This window comes from Populus trichocarpa, chromosome 2 (assembly GCF_000002775.5).
Source record: "Populus trichocarpa isolate Nisqually-1 chromosome 2, P.trichocarpa_v4.1, whole genome shotgun sequence".
Lineage (NCBI taxonomy): Eukaryota > Viridiplantae > Streptophyta > Magnoliopsida > Malpighiales > Salicaceae > Populus > Populus trichocarpa.
In genome coordinates, this window is record NC_037286.2 from 20,582,655 (window position 1) to 20,596,165 (window position 13,511).

At 34.3% G+C, this 13,511-nt stretch overlaps 2 protein-coding genes and 1 pseudogene across 5 annotated transcripts; 2 read left to right on the plus strand and 1 right to left on the minus strand.

The window, feature by feature from the left end:
• Positions 1 to 1,351: 1,351 nt before the first annotated feature.
• On the plus strand, positions 1,352 to 6,844 carry LOC7489859 (OBERON-like protein). Of its 3 annotated transcripts, none has more exons than XM_002301547.4 (3): positions 1,352 to 1,514; positions 2,312 to 3,463; positions 5,994 to 6,844. In XM_002301547.4, exons 2-3 carry the CDS (start codon positions 2,374 to 2,376, stop codon positions 6,614 to 6,616), a joined length of 1,713 nt encoding a protein of 570 aa, XP_002301583.1. In that variant the 5' UTR covers positions 1,352 to 1,514; positions 2,312 to 2,373; the 3' UTR covers positions 6,617 to 6,844. The 3 variants fall into 3 exon arrangements, with proteins under 3 accessions (XP_002301583.1, XP_024450507.1, XP_052306851.1); XM_024594739.2 differs by having other exon boundaries at positions 1,360 to 1,514; positions 2,293 to 3,463; XM_052450891.1 differs by lacking the exon at positions 1,352 to 1,514 and having other exon boundaries at positions 2,255 to 3,463.
• A 1,028-nt stretch (positions 6,845 to 7,872) lies between these two features.
• LOC112326671 (uncharacterized) lies at positions 7,873 to 10,390 on the plus strand. 2 transcript variants are annotated; one of them, XM_024596181.2, is made up of 3 exons: positions 7,873 to 8,121; positions 8,263 to 8,419; positions 9,790 to 10,390. In XM_024596181.2, the coding sequence occupies exons 1-3, from the start codon at positions 8,006 to 8,008 to the stop codon at positions 9,895 to 9,897; spliced, it is 381 nt and encodes a 126-aa protein (XP_024451949.1). In that variant the 5' UTR covers positions 7,873 to 8,005; the 3' UTR covers positions 9,898 to 10,390. The 2 variants fall into 2 exon arrangements, 1 of the variants encoding a protein (XP_024451949.1); XR_008058646.1 differs by having other exon boundaries at positions 7,873 to 8,419; positions 9,213 to 10,390.
• Positions 10,206 to 13,121, minus strand: LOC7489860 (WRKY transcription factor 1-like; annotated as a pseudogene).
• Positions 13,122 to 13,511: the final 390 nt, after the last annotated feature.

A 13,511-nucleotide genomic window follows, 5' to 3' on the forward strand; every position in this document is an offset into this window, starting at 1 on the left:
AGAGAAGTAATGCTTTTTCAATTATGAAATTATTTGTTTTCTTTTCCCTCTTCAATGAAAGTTTATATCACCAGATTTCAACTTATTGAGACCAAAACTTATTTAATCCACCGTTAACTTAAGTTAATATATCAAATCCTTATTATAAATATAGTAGCAGTTTTTTTTTAAGTATTTTTCGTCTACAAATATATTAAAATAATATTTTTTTATTTTTTACAAATTATTTTTTATATCAGCATATCAAAACGATTTGAAAATATTAAAAAATTAAATTAAGGCCTTTTTAAAAAAAATTTCATGGAACACGCTTTGCACTGCGTTCCCAAACAGGTTCTAAATACTGAGACTTTCTAGAAACCACAGTAACCTTGTAAAAAAATAAATTAAAATAAATATTGAAATCTAATACCCAATATTGAGTTTTTTTTATTTAATAATATGATAAAAAATGGATGTTAAAAAACCAAACACTAATCCAATACCTGTATATTTTTCTAATATCGATATAACTTCATTCAAAGTAAATTAAAATAAATTATGAAATTTAATTCATAATAATTATGTTTTTTTTCCTCAATTATTTTTTATTTAATAATATAATAAAAAAAATAAACAATTATAAACTAAGCACAATACTGAGATGTTTTTTCAAGACTACAATAATTTTAAATAAATAATCAAAATAAATAATAAAATCTAATTCTCAATAAATCTAATATTAAAAAATAAAAAAAAAGCATATATATTAGTATTCTAATAACATGTGAGCAGTCAAATGATAATTAGAATTGTAAAATGAGTTTCCCCGAGATTGTGATAAATAAATGAAAAAAAAAAAGAGGAATAGTAAATGATTTTGTACACTATGATCTATAGTCATGAAAATTACTGCGTGATTTTTTTTAATAGTTAACATTGATAATCATGAAAGATTTTATACACTTTACAACAATAAAGCAATAACTATTAATTAAGGGAGTATTTTAAAATGTGATAGCAATTATTGTTTTAAATATTTTTATAAAACATACAAAAATATATATTTAAAAAAAATTATTTTTAATATTAATATATTAAAATTATCTTAAAAAATAATAAATAAATAAATACACGTTTTAAATAGCTGTCTAAGACAGTTATAAAATATTTTAATTAAAATATTATTTTTTATTTTTTTATTCAATGACTAGTGTAGAAAAAAAAAGTGCTGTGTAAATCAGCGTCTCACGCAAGTCAATGCCCCCACAAAGGCACAAACAGTGACATAGCAAAGGTCATAAATTAAAAGACCGGTTTTAGATAATCTCATAGTGTCCGGTCTTGTCCCTGCGTAGAAAGCCGGGGGATTAGCGCGTCGCATTTGTCAAAGCTCAAGCAGCCTCAACACTGGAGGACAAAATGGTAAAAGAGTCATTTCAATTATCTCTCAGCTCTTCTTTGTAATCCTTAATTGATTAATGGTGGTTGCCTTTTCTCTTCCTTTATCGATCCATTTGCCATCGTTTCTTCAGGTCAGTACTCTCTCTCCCTCTCCCTCTCCCTCTCCCTTTATCATTAGTTTCTGTTTGTTTGCTGAGAAAACAGATAGAGGAAACGTTTGGCTTTTTCTTATTGTTTTTGGTTTAAGTGTTGAATAGATAGATTTTTTTTATTTTTTTTTGCAGTGAATTAAAACCTAGGTTATGTTTTCTGATTGACTGTCAATTTTTATCTTAAAAAATATCTTCGAGAGGTGAGATTTGGTAACTTTCTTAGAAAATTTGGTTTGACTTTTGTAACTTTCTTAGTTACCAAACAGATCAACTCTTCTTAGTATCTCCTTTTCTCTGATCAACTTTTTGCTTGTTACAACTTTGGTTTTTTTTTTAATTTTTTTCTTTTTCTTTAAAAAATTAGTCTGGTTGGTTAATGATGTTGAATTCTTTTAAAAAAAAAAAAAATGGGGTGTGTGTGGCTTTATTCTGGTTTAGCTGAGTTGTAACTGATCTAGTCTATCTATGTGATCATGTTCAATATTCATTAATCATGCTATATATATGTATCATATGAATACCCTCTGGAAATCATAGTTAATCCTATTTTATAAGCAAAACGGAGTTCTTGTAAAAAAGGGGATCATTACATATTATTTTGATCAGAAAAGTACTAGACTGAAGAACTCTTTTTCATACTTGGGCGATGTTTTTTTTTCTTGATTATTATTATTACTTCTTTTCACATTTCCATAGCTTGAATTTTAATGATAGTCATAATAAAAGGAGGTGGTGATGGATGGATGATGTGTTACAGCTCCTTATGACAATGACAGGAAGAAACGACTAATTGATGGGCACATCATCTGGCTCTAACATTCACCACCCTTCATAAAAAATGCTTCCTCCACGACAGCAACCTTATACAACTGGACTACAAACATCACTGTCCTTGGTGTCTTCGGATCTTCACTTGTCCCCTGACGCACAGGAACCAAGATCAAATTCTGATAATATTCGTGAATCTCTTACAGAAAGTGCTAGTTCACAAGAAACTTGGCCTACTGTTGATGCCATGATGAAAAAGAAGATGGAGAATGACAAGGCGGATAATGATTGCCCTGGACAGTCCATCATTCGTCGCGTCTCAGGTGCAGATAAGATATCTTTTCGTGACATAGCTGGGGAACGAGTTGACATGATCTCTGAAAAGATGCAACATTTACCTGACGACTTTCTTGATGAGCTAAAGAATGGTCTTCGGGTTATGCTTGAAGGAAGCGGTGGTTCACAGCACAGAGAGGAATTTTTGATTTTGCAGAAGCTTGTTCATAATAGGTCTGATTTGACAGCAAAGACTTTGATTAGAGCACACCGAGTACAGCTAGAAATACTTGTTGCAATAAACACTGGAATTCAGGCATTTTTGCATCCAAGTATTAGTCTCTCCCAAACTTCCCTGATTGAGGTCTTCGTGTTTAAGAGATGCAGAAATATAGCATGCCAAAACCAGCTTCCAGCTGATGACTGTACCTGCGAAATATGTGCCAACAAAAGCGGTTTCTGCAATCTCTGCATGTGTGTGATCTGTAACAAGTTTGATTTTGAAGTGAATACATGCCGTTGGATTGGTTGCGATTTGTGTTCTCATTGGACTCACACAGATTGTGCTATTCGTGATGGACAAATTTGTATGGGCCCGTCTGTTAAGAGTGGAGCTGGCCCAACTGAAATGCTTTTCCGTTGCCGAGCCTGCAATCGAACATCTGAGCTCTTGGGGTGGGTGAAAGATGTTTTCCAACACTGTGCACCAGCATGGGAACGAGAGGCTTTAACAAGGGAACTTGATTTTGTTAGTAGAATCTTCCGAGGAAGTGAAGACCCTAGAGGGAGGAAACTCTTTTGGAAGTGCGAAGAACTTATTGAGAAAATGAAGGGTGGATTTGCAGAGTCAACAGCTTGCAGTGTGATATTGATGTTCTTCCAAGGTATGTATTATGCTAAGCATTATATAAATAGCCCTCTCTCCTTCAGTATTGGAAGAATATTCAAGCATTAGTGTGCTTTGCCACAACAGGCTGCTTGATGCAGTGCCTAAGCTGCTCCAATATCATTTTATATGTGTGCGCCTAACTATTTCTTTTTACAGATATTGTGTGTGTGTGTGTGTGACTATTTCTTTTTACAGATATTATAGGCGTGTGTGTCACTTTTTGTTATACAAATATTATATGTGTGTGTGTAACTTTTAGCGCTTATGTTTGATGAATTGAAATCCTTACAAGGTGTAAGTGCAGTGCATAGTGAATAGAGATGTGAGATAAGAAAAAAAATTATGTTAGGTAAATCAAGATTAAAAAAAAGGTTTGGTAAAGGTATAAATTAGGGAATGGGGATCTTTAGTTCTTAAGGATAGTAAAACACTGTTGTCAAACTAAAAAAGAAATAGTAAAACATGATTTGTATTTATACATTTGAATGTAGGTTAATGAAAGTTCTATTATGGGAAACATATAATTACAGTAATTTTTTGTTTATTGTTTTTTTTTGTTAAGAATGACAATTTTGAAAGGTGAGGTAGTAGTGTAGTCTATGAAAAGAAAAAAAAGTTAGGTTGTGTAAACATTTTCCCTTTCCTTTTAATGCTGGATGTAGATCAATCACAAGAATTTAATTTCATACGCGACCAATCTAAAGAAGAATTAGAAAAGTAATTATTTCCTTTTTCATGTGGATCAATTAACTGAATTGAAGCCTTTTTAGTTTCGATAAAAGTTTTAACACTCCAAGATTGCTTGAGCCTTTGGAGCTTCTAATATTGTAGCTGAATAAAACTAGAGCCAAATATATTTTATGTTATTTTTTTTATAATCTATGTTTAACATAAAAAATGCATATTGTCTCAACGAATATGCCTCACACTGTCATTAAGGTAACATTCAAGACAAATTTGAGATAAGACTATATCTTAAGACATATTAAGAGCACATATATAATTCATGCAATCATTTATTTTTGTTGTCCAATAGTGCAGATATATCAAATCATGACTTAATATAAAATTATAAATGGAAGATGAAATTAAAGCATTATTGAAAGTGATGATCAGAAAATACTTTGATTAGTTCAAGTGAGTTTTGTGTATCTTTCTTTCCTATAGATTCTTGGAGTCCTCTTATGCAATATATATATATATATAACAGTAGGTGCAATCACAATGGATGTGATGAACTTAATTTAATTGAGACAAATTAATGAATTGAATTGTCAAAGTGATTGACTAATCACTTGGATGCCATGGGTAAAGCAGACATATGAATTGGACGCTAAATTACTTTCAAGCACTAATAGCTGCTGTATTTCATAGATGTACAGAGTTGAATTAATTCAGTTTAACAAAAAGAGATTGTGATACAAAAAAATCACTAGTTAATAAACAACCAAAATTTAGTATGAAAAATAATAAATCACCAAAAGTTTCGGTCTTGTTAGAAAAAAAATTTTGTGTCAGCATTGCTCCTACTTTGCTTCATACGCATAGATAATAGAACTTGTAATAAGCACAGGACTATAATATTGCATACATGCTGAATTCTGGGAGAAACTACCAAAAGATTGTGGAATCTCTCGTCTTTAAAAGTCTTCAGGTTCTTAAGGTGCTTGACAACCGAATCCCTACTTGGTGATGTGAAACCCAAGGTTTGCTAATAGAAAAGTAAACCACCAGGGTTGATTGTTAATGAGCTCATAGATCACAAATAGTTTCTCTTAAGATCTGTACCTTAGAGTGATAATCATGAAAAGATAGAATACCCTAGCATTTAGTTATAGGATGTAAGCAAACACAATTTTTCTTTAGAAAACATGTGGTTTCAAGGGTTCTAAAAGAATTTAAGTTCACAGTATTTTAGTAAAAAAACAAATAGTAGAAAAAGCAATATATATATAGGGGTATTATTGCGTTATAACAATGTTCAAAGACATTTTTACCTAAATGAGCTCCATTATACGTTGTTTTTAATTAGTGGTTTGAAAGGACTACATTTACCATATATAGGTAAATCATTGCATCATTATTTGGTCTGCTTGTCCTGTGAGTGAGCATGCCATACATAGACATGCTAAGAATATCTCACTGTGATCAGAACCTTTGACATGTTTATGCTGAAAGTCTATTAATGTGACTGGATGTGATGTCTTCATTCTATTGTTAGACTCTTAGTTCAAGCTGATTGGCAAGGCTAGTCATAGCATCTGTCTCTTCTATTCTTTGAGCTTTAAGGCTTCATCGTTGCTCTGCAGTTTTTTGAGTAATCACCTTCTTTTTTCTACACTCAGCCTCCATTTTGTTATGGTCCTGTGGGGAGTCCACATATGGGTTTCATGTGTATGTAATTTGTTTTGATGGCCACCTGAACTGATTGCTTCTTAACTGAATTATTGAATTCGGTATTTGAAATTCAGTAGAAATCAATTGCATGAAATTAAACTTCTATTTTGCTGTACTGCTCTTTGAAGAGCTTGAGGTGGACTCTCCAAAGAGCCTGGAAAATGGGGAGGGTGGGAGGCTAATAGCCCCACAGGAGGCATGTAACCGAATTGCTGAAGTGGTGCAAGAGGCCATAAGGAAGATGGAGATGGTGGCTGATGAGAAGATGAGAATGTTTAAGAAAGCACGCATGGCTCTTGAGGCATGCGACCATGAGCTGGAGGAAAAGGCCAAGGAAGTGGCAGAACTAAAGCTAGACAGGCAAAAAAAGAAGCTACAGATAGAAGAGCTAGAGAGAATTGTGAGGCTTAAGCAGGCAGAGGCTGACATGTTCCAGCTCAAAGCCAATGAGGCAAAGCGAGAGGCTGAGAGGCTGCAGAGAATTGCGCTTGCTAAGACGGACAAATCAGAGGAAGAATATGCTAGCAGTTACCTCAAGCTACGTTTAAGTGAAGCTGAGGCAGAGAAGCAATATCTATTTGAGAAGATTAAGCTGCAGGAGAGTTCACGTGCATCACAAAGCAGTGGTGGGGCTGACCCTTCACAGGTGTTGGCATATTCCAAAATCCATGAAATTCTTCATGGGTACAATGTCCCCCCAAAGACAGAAGCACAGCCAAACGATCGCCACCATTTCAGGACAAATCCCTGAACAAGCTGGGTTGCTCCCCGCCACTTCTGCTCATAAGTCAGTAAGCTTTTTCTCCACGTCATATTTGTACCGTCTTTCACGTCCTTCATTCGGAATGAAAAAAGGGGGTCGATTTCATCTATATCGAAACCCGCCTTCTGCCAAGTTATATAGCAAGGATTGACTGTGTTGTTTAGAAACGTCACTCTTGTTGAAGTGTGAATGAAATGCTGTTTGGATTCATTTGAACGTTGTGGTTTTCATGTGTTTGGGAGTGGTGTGATTATGCATGGTAGTTTTTTTTATGTGGAACTAAAAAAAAAAAAAAAAAAGAAACCCAAGAAAAAGCATGTAAAACTTGTTTTTACGGCAGTGTTTTGTGCATTAAATAGGTTGTATATAAAAAAATTAAGCTACCCAGCCACGTCACTTTCCAAATACACATTTAGACCGTGTTTGTTTGTTTATGTCGCTTTTCATGTTTATTGGAAAGCAATTTTTTTTTGAAGTGGGTTTTTTGGACAATAAATTCTTGAAAAGTGAATTATTTTACGATGTTTGGTAGTGTCATGAAAAATAAATTGAAAAACACTTTCTAATATTTGATAGGGGTGAGCAAAAAAACTGAAAAACCAAGAAAACCGGAAAAAAAATAACCGAAAAAACCAAACAATGAAAAAAACTGATTAAACCGATTAAAATTTTAAAAAAACCGACCGGTTTGGTTCGGTTTCTGTTTTATAAGCCTGAAACCGAAAAAACTAAATCGAACCGAACTTAAACTGAAAAAAACTGGAAAAAAACTCAAGCCAAACCGGAAAAAAACCGAGCCAAACTGAAAAACCAAGCCAAATCGAAAAAACCGAGCCAAATTGAAAAAACCAAGCCAAACCGGTTTGAACCGGTTTCGGTTTTTTTTAAAAAAAATTTGGTTTGGTTATTTTTTTTTGATAAAAACCGAACCGAACTGAAAATAATCATCCCTAGTATTTGGTTATGTTATGGAAAATAGTTTATTAATGTTTTATTTTTTTCAAGTTTATTAAAATAATAAGGAATAAATCTTAAAAATTAAAAAGTGTTTTTTATTGACCGGAAAATTTTTTTTGTTGACTAATTTTTCTAATGATAAATAAACACACAAAAAGTTTAAAAAGTAAATTCCTGAAAATTGATTTAGAACAAACAAACTTGGTCGCTACGGTTTAGATTGCTCTTTGTTGCTCTATTTGTGACATTGTCATTGCAGTCTTTATGTTACAGGTATGCAATTTTTGGCAGCACTTTCTGGTCTCTCTTTTCTTTTTTTAGGTTTGTTGATTCAGGTTTAGGCCATGTGTAAGTGCTCTGCTATTTTCTTTGGTTGCTCGCCTTCGTGATTTATTTCTAATTTTTCTGGTTGTGCCAGGCATGCCTGTTGTTTGCTTCAGGCAGGGTGATGTGTTTCGTATGGAGGTTGATTATGCAGGTCTGGCTCTGCAATTGAATCGGGACTCTGTGCTTTTATGGTTGCAAAACACCTCCAGGTCTGTTTTGTTCAAAACTCAATAGAGGCCCTTTTTTTAGCTTCTGCTTTTGAAATTTCCAGTGAAACGCAAGATGCTCCTCCACAATAGAGGTCCGTCCATGCACTGCCATAAGTTTTCATGACAGCTATCTCTTTCTAGCTCTTTGAGGAAAACACCCACAATAGCTGAAGAAGATCCATCATGCAGTGTGCCATCACCATCAAGTTTGGACGAACCAGCCATACCAGCTCAATGTCAACGTCTCTTGCCTTCTGCGCACACGCGGCCAGTGTGTTTGAGAATGAGGCATGGTGAGGTGAGATTGAATATTTTTTTTATATATAGATATAATTTTTATAAAACATAAATCACAACTCATAGAGCTGGTTCATTTTTTATATTTTAAAAGTGTTTTTAAAATAAATTTATTTTTTTTATTTTTTTCTTTGCATCAAATTTTTTTTTCAATTTTTTTTTCAGATTATTTTGATGCGCTAATGTCAAAAATAATTTTTAAAAAATAAAAAAAATATTAGTTTGATGCATTTTCAAGGAAAAAACACTTTGAAAAGTAATTACTACTATACTTCTAAACACTCCTTAAAAGCGTGCATGTTCAAGAATGCTAGAAGTTGTTTTCAAAGTGTTTTTCACTTGAAAATATATTAAAATAATTTTTTTATTTTTAATATTGATAAAAAAATAAAAAAATTTAATTTAAAGCTAAACAAACATTAAAAAAATTTTAGAAGTGCAGTTAAATCGCAATGCCAAATAAAAATTTACATGGGTATACAAGCTCATAATAAATTTGAAATACCACATTTATTTATGAGCGTAAATTTTCATTTTGAACCATAGATGAATTACCAGTTAGAAACCTATCAACACATTTAAATTATATTCAAACCATACAATGCAATTTATCTAAGGTAAGGTATGTTAGGGGTGTTAATAGCCTAATACCTTTTTTAGTCATAATTTATTATTTATCCTATAATTTTAGATAAAATCAGTCCACTCGAGTTTTCTAATGATCCTGAACCAAACAACTACATAACGATTCTTTAATCCCGACATCATAATACGGTGCGCACGTTCTACAATAGGCTTCAAGAAAAAGAAGGGGCTCTTTATCTTGGCTGGATGAACACGGATTTGGCGGCATCTTGTGCATGGAAGTGATGCATGCTGATTTTATTTTTCTCATTTAGGAAAGCAGGCAACCAGCTGAGGTAGAATCTCTAGGTTTTCCTTTTTTTTCTTTTCTTTTTTCTCTTGGCCGTTAGCTCTAAATGGTTTGAAGAGGAAGGCAGTAGCCTCAGCTGTGTACTTTGCTTTTACAACTCTTTAAGTTTCCCAGTTCTTTGAAACCAGCAGCTCAATGCTTTTAACTTTTTAGCTTTTCATGGCCTTGGGGGAACCAAGTCTGGTTTGGAGCATTAGGCATTCTGATTCCAAGGCTTCATCCTCTGAGCCTCTGTCCATACCAGTTTCCTAATGAAATGCTGGAATTTTTTTCATATGATTCTTGGTCACTGCCATGAAAGACAAGACCTGCACAACGCTTACAGAAATTGAATTGTGATTTGTTAAATGTTACGGGACTTGTACAAGAACTGGCATAGCATGTAGGGATTCCATTGGAACAGTTTTGAAAGGTAGAGGTCTTGTTTGCAAGTGCAGGTCAATAGCGCAAGGAGAAGCATTAGCCATCAAGATTCCACCTCTATTGCCTATGTCCTATTGTCGAAGATATACAGCACCAGCTTAATAGTATGCCTGATGTTATAGTTACAGTAGTAGCATGTTGCAGATTGGATAGCTAAGGCTGTTAGAACCAGCCCCTTCCTTGAAATTGTCCAGATTGGGTTCATAAGCAGCAATTTGCTTCTACTGAAATATCTGTGGTCTGAAACGCTTATTATGTTGAGAAAAGAAAAAAAAAAAGACTTGCCGTCAGTCAGTTTACAGACATGAGGCCTGCTTTGAATGAAATATGGGCTTTACAGCAAAAGCTATTAATTTGACAGTTCGAAGACAAGCGCTTATTGCAAGGAGGAAGGACAGTGGTGGCTGAACTAAAATGTACGGAATGCAGATACAGAACGTACCAAACTAGCTTCCAGGAATTGTAACTCAAGTTTGGAACATCTTTTTACCATGTTCAAATGCTTTTAATGATGTTAACAAAAAAGCTGTCACATATCCGATACTTGCTGTTATATTTAATGATAAATTGACCTATATAGAGCTGGAGGTCGTTTCCCTCAATTCTAAAAATCAATCTGTTTCAATTAGCTTAGGTCAGGCTCTGAATTTAGCATGTGCTGTTCATTTGGATTACTCTCTGGACCTGGAGTAATAATGGTACGAACACCGCAAGCAGCACTTTTCTCTTTTGATTCAGTTCTTGACTCGCCATCATGTTGCTCCGTTGATCTACCTGCTGACACAGGATTGGCAATGATAACAATAGCAGTTGCTTTCGTGACACTTGACTTGCCATTTTGCTGCTCCCTTGATTCACTTTCATGGCCTGAAATGCTTTCTTTCCATTTATTTCTCAACTCAGAATTCATTTTCTCCTCCGATTTGATGTTGGAATCCGAACTATTATAAGCAACCATGTCATGGGAAATGGGAGATGGCATCACTTTCTCCTGATTTTGCACCTGACACGCCATTCTGGATGGTAGTTGTACAAGTGTTGAGACCAGTTGTGTTTTGAGCAACAGTCCTCGAAGGAGGCATATCGTGATCATGTTGTCCCTCATAGCTGGTTATAACTAATTTTGGGTCATTATATGCCCTCTCTACATGTTTCTTAACTGGACATCCGGGACTGGAACACCTGTAGTAGCTCCTACATAATGGAGGGTAGATCAAAGTCAGCATGTAATCGGAATACTTTGGTCTCCACATAAAGAAATCACAATCTCGTCATTATGCTACCAATATAAGCAGGCATCTCCTGACATATATTCACAACCAGAGGGAAGAGATGTAAACTAAACATGTATAAACCAAGGTCTAACCTTGTTGAGTTCATTAAATTTGGCAGTTACCTGGGATTTGGATTGCCTTTAACCAATTTCTGCCCATATTTACGCCAACGATACCCATCATTGACAGTGTCAACCTCGCATTTTGTTTGAATGACAAGACGTGGCTCACCAGTTGGCTTATCTAAAGGAGTAGAATCATCATTACAGTTACCTTTCTTCCTGTTTTGTTCATTTGAAACAAAAGAGATAGATCACACGTGAAACAATAGAGTAAAATAAATTTACAGCCATTTTAATAATTTTCTGTGCTTGAAACAATAGAGTAATATCAATTTACAGACATTTGATTAACTTACCGTTGTTTTGAGCGTTGATCATCATCAATCTCATCCCTTATCCTATTTGGTTCTGATAGCACACGCTTCACATACTCGCTGGATGTAACAGTAGAAATCTGAGAGGTAGTTGTTGGCTCAATCGGATTAGGTGCCTGACTTTCTTCATTTATCAATTAGTGAAAACATAAGACAACACAATAATGATTACTTGTTAGTTAAGAGCAAAAAATGAACAATATGGTGATTTTTCGCTGTTACCTTCAACAGCAGTCAGTAAAAGATTATCAGGTTTTTCTTCAACAGTGGACAGGTCGCAACCAACTGCTTGTGGGAGGTTAAGTTGAGGTTTGGGATGCTCATGCTCACCAATGTAAACGATATCAGCAAGCTTCCCATCATGTGAGCACTCCAATTGCTTTTTCACTTGGCAACTTGGATGTGTACATTTGTAATAGCTCCGTATAAATTCATTTCCTTTAACAAGTTTCTGCCCATATTTTCGCCAGCGATATCCATCCTCTGACACTTTTTCCCGCATGATAGAAGGACTCCATCTTTCCTGACCAGATTGCAAGGAATGGAGATCACTGCCAGGGGTATGTGACAATTTCCGTGGTGTTAAGGAAGAAACACTTCCTTCTTTGTCTAACTGCAATATACGCCCCCCAGTATTCTCGAAACGTTTCTCAGGGGCATTTGAAGGAGGAATTCCTTCTTGTTGTGAAGCATCACCTCCACTGCCACGGGTCTGTTGTGCAGTGTCAGTCCCTCCATCTAGGCTCTGTCTTTTCTGCAATTCCTTGGGAGAAACTTCCTCTGACGAGACCATGTTAATTTGGTAAGTTATAGAAGAAACCAAAGAGATAAATTCAAGGTGCTGTTAATACAATTGACAGCACACTTGAACAAATGGCACATGGTGGTGGCTGTTCATACCTGAGGAAGCATCAAAGTAAAATTAATAACAGTGAGAATTTGCAAATTGACAATCGACACCAACTAATTCAAGTTTCAAACAAAAATTTTAGAACTTCTTCAGTCATATGGAGAACTTAAGAAAATGCCAATGAAAATTTGGTAATCACTATCATGTAAACCTGATTTTGAATTGAGGCATGATGAAGAAAATGTCGATGAAAATTTTGTATATGCATCAAGCACTGGTAGAAATTTCAATCCTCGTTCAAATAATTAGAGTAAATTAAAGAGTAAATTAACACTAATAAACAGGAACAAAAAATTCAAATAAAAATCGTAGAAAAATTAGTCATAAATACAGTAATAATTAGAGTAAACCATCTATCTGCTACTCTCGTAATATAAATTACCTAAAATAGTAACCAGTCTTCATTTTTTATTTTTATGATGGTGGTGATGATGATCAGGTGGTCCCACTCCCACGCGAAACCCTAGAATTCTGACTCTCGACTCAATCAGGGCCGTAGATCGCATCGGAACCAACCGGCGACTACCGAAGTTCCGATGAGGGTTTCACTTTGTTCTTTTTTTTAGCTGGTGTGGTGAGCCCAAGGGAAGGGGCTTTGGAGAGTTTAAGGTTATAAAAGCAAGAAAAGTCCAATCAGACAGACAGGCTGAGTACGAGAGGAGAGAGAGAGAGAGAGGACAATACGGGCATCATTAGTATTGAGTAGAAAAAAAGCAAGAGAAAATGATCCCGTGATTCATTGCATATATATATATATATATATATATATATAGACACACAGGAGAGAGATTTTATTTTTTTCTGGTATAGTAATTTGTTTTGAAAGTGTTTTTTATTTTAAAATATATTAAAATAATATTTTTTTATTTTTAAAAAAATATTTTTTTTACCTATATTAAAATGATTTAAAAATATATTAATTTAAAAAAAATATTTTTTAAAAAAAATATTTTTTAACCACGACTGTGCTCTTGCTCTGCATATATACAAATCCATATTTCTTTTGACAGATTCATTGCACTTACATTTGTATTTTAAATTTTTCCAATAATTTAACCAAACTTTAAACCTCGTTATGGTGTTTTCATGTGCCAATATATACAATTGTAATGTAGA

Bases quoted from the DNA above. Each gene is read 5' to 3' on its own strand.
- LOC7489859 (XM_002301547.4), top strand. From the start codon at position 2,374: ATGCTTCCTCCACGACAGCAACCTTATACAACTGGACTACAAACATCA. The intron at 3,464-5,993 runs GTATGTATTATG...TGCTCTTTGAAG, and splicing joins GATATTGATGTTCTTCCAAG to AGCTTGAGGTGGACTCTCCA.
- LOC112326671 (XM_024596181.2), top strand. From the start codon at position 8,006: ATGCCTGTTGTTTGCTTCAGGCAGGGTGATGTGTTTCGTATGGAGGTT. The intron at 8,122-8,262 runs GTCTGTTTTGTT...ATCTCTTTCTAG, and splicing joins TGGTTGCAAAACACCTCCAG to CTCTTTGAGGAAAACACCCA. The intron at 8,420-9,789 runs GTGAGATTGAAT...TTGCAAGTGCAG, and splicing joins TGAGAATGAGGCATGGTGAG to GTCAATAGCGCAAGGAGAAG.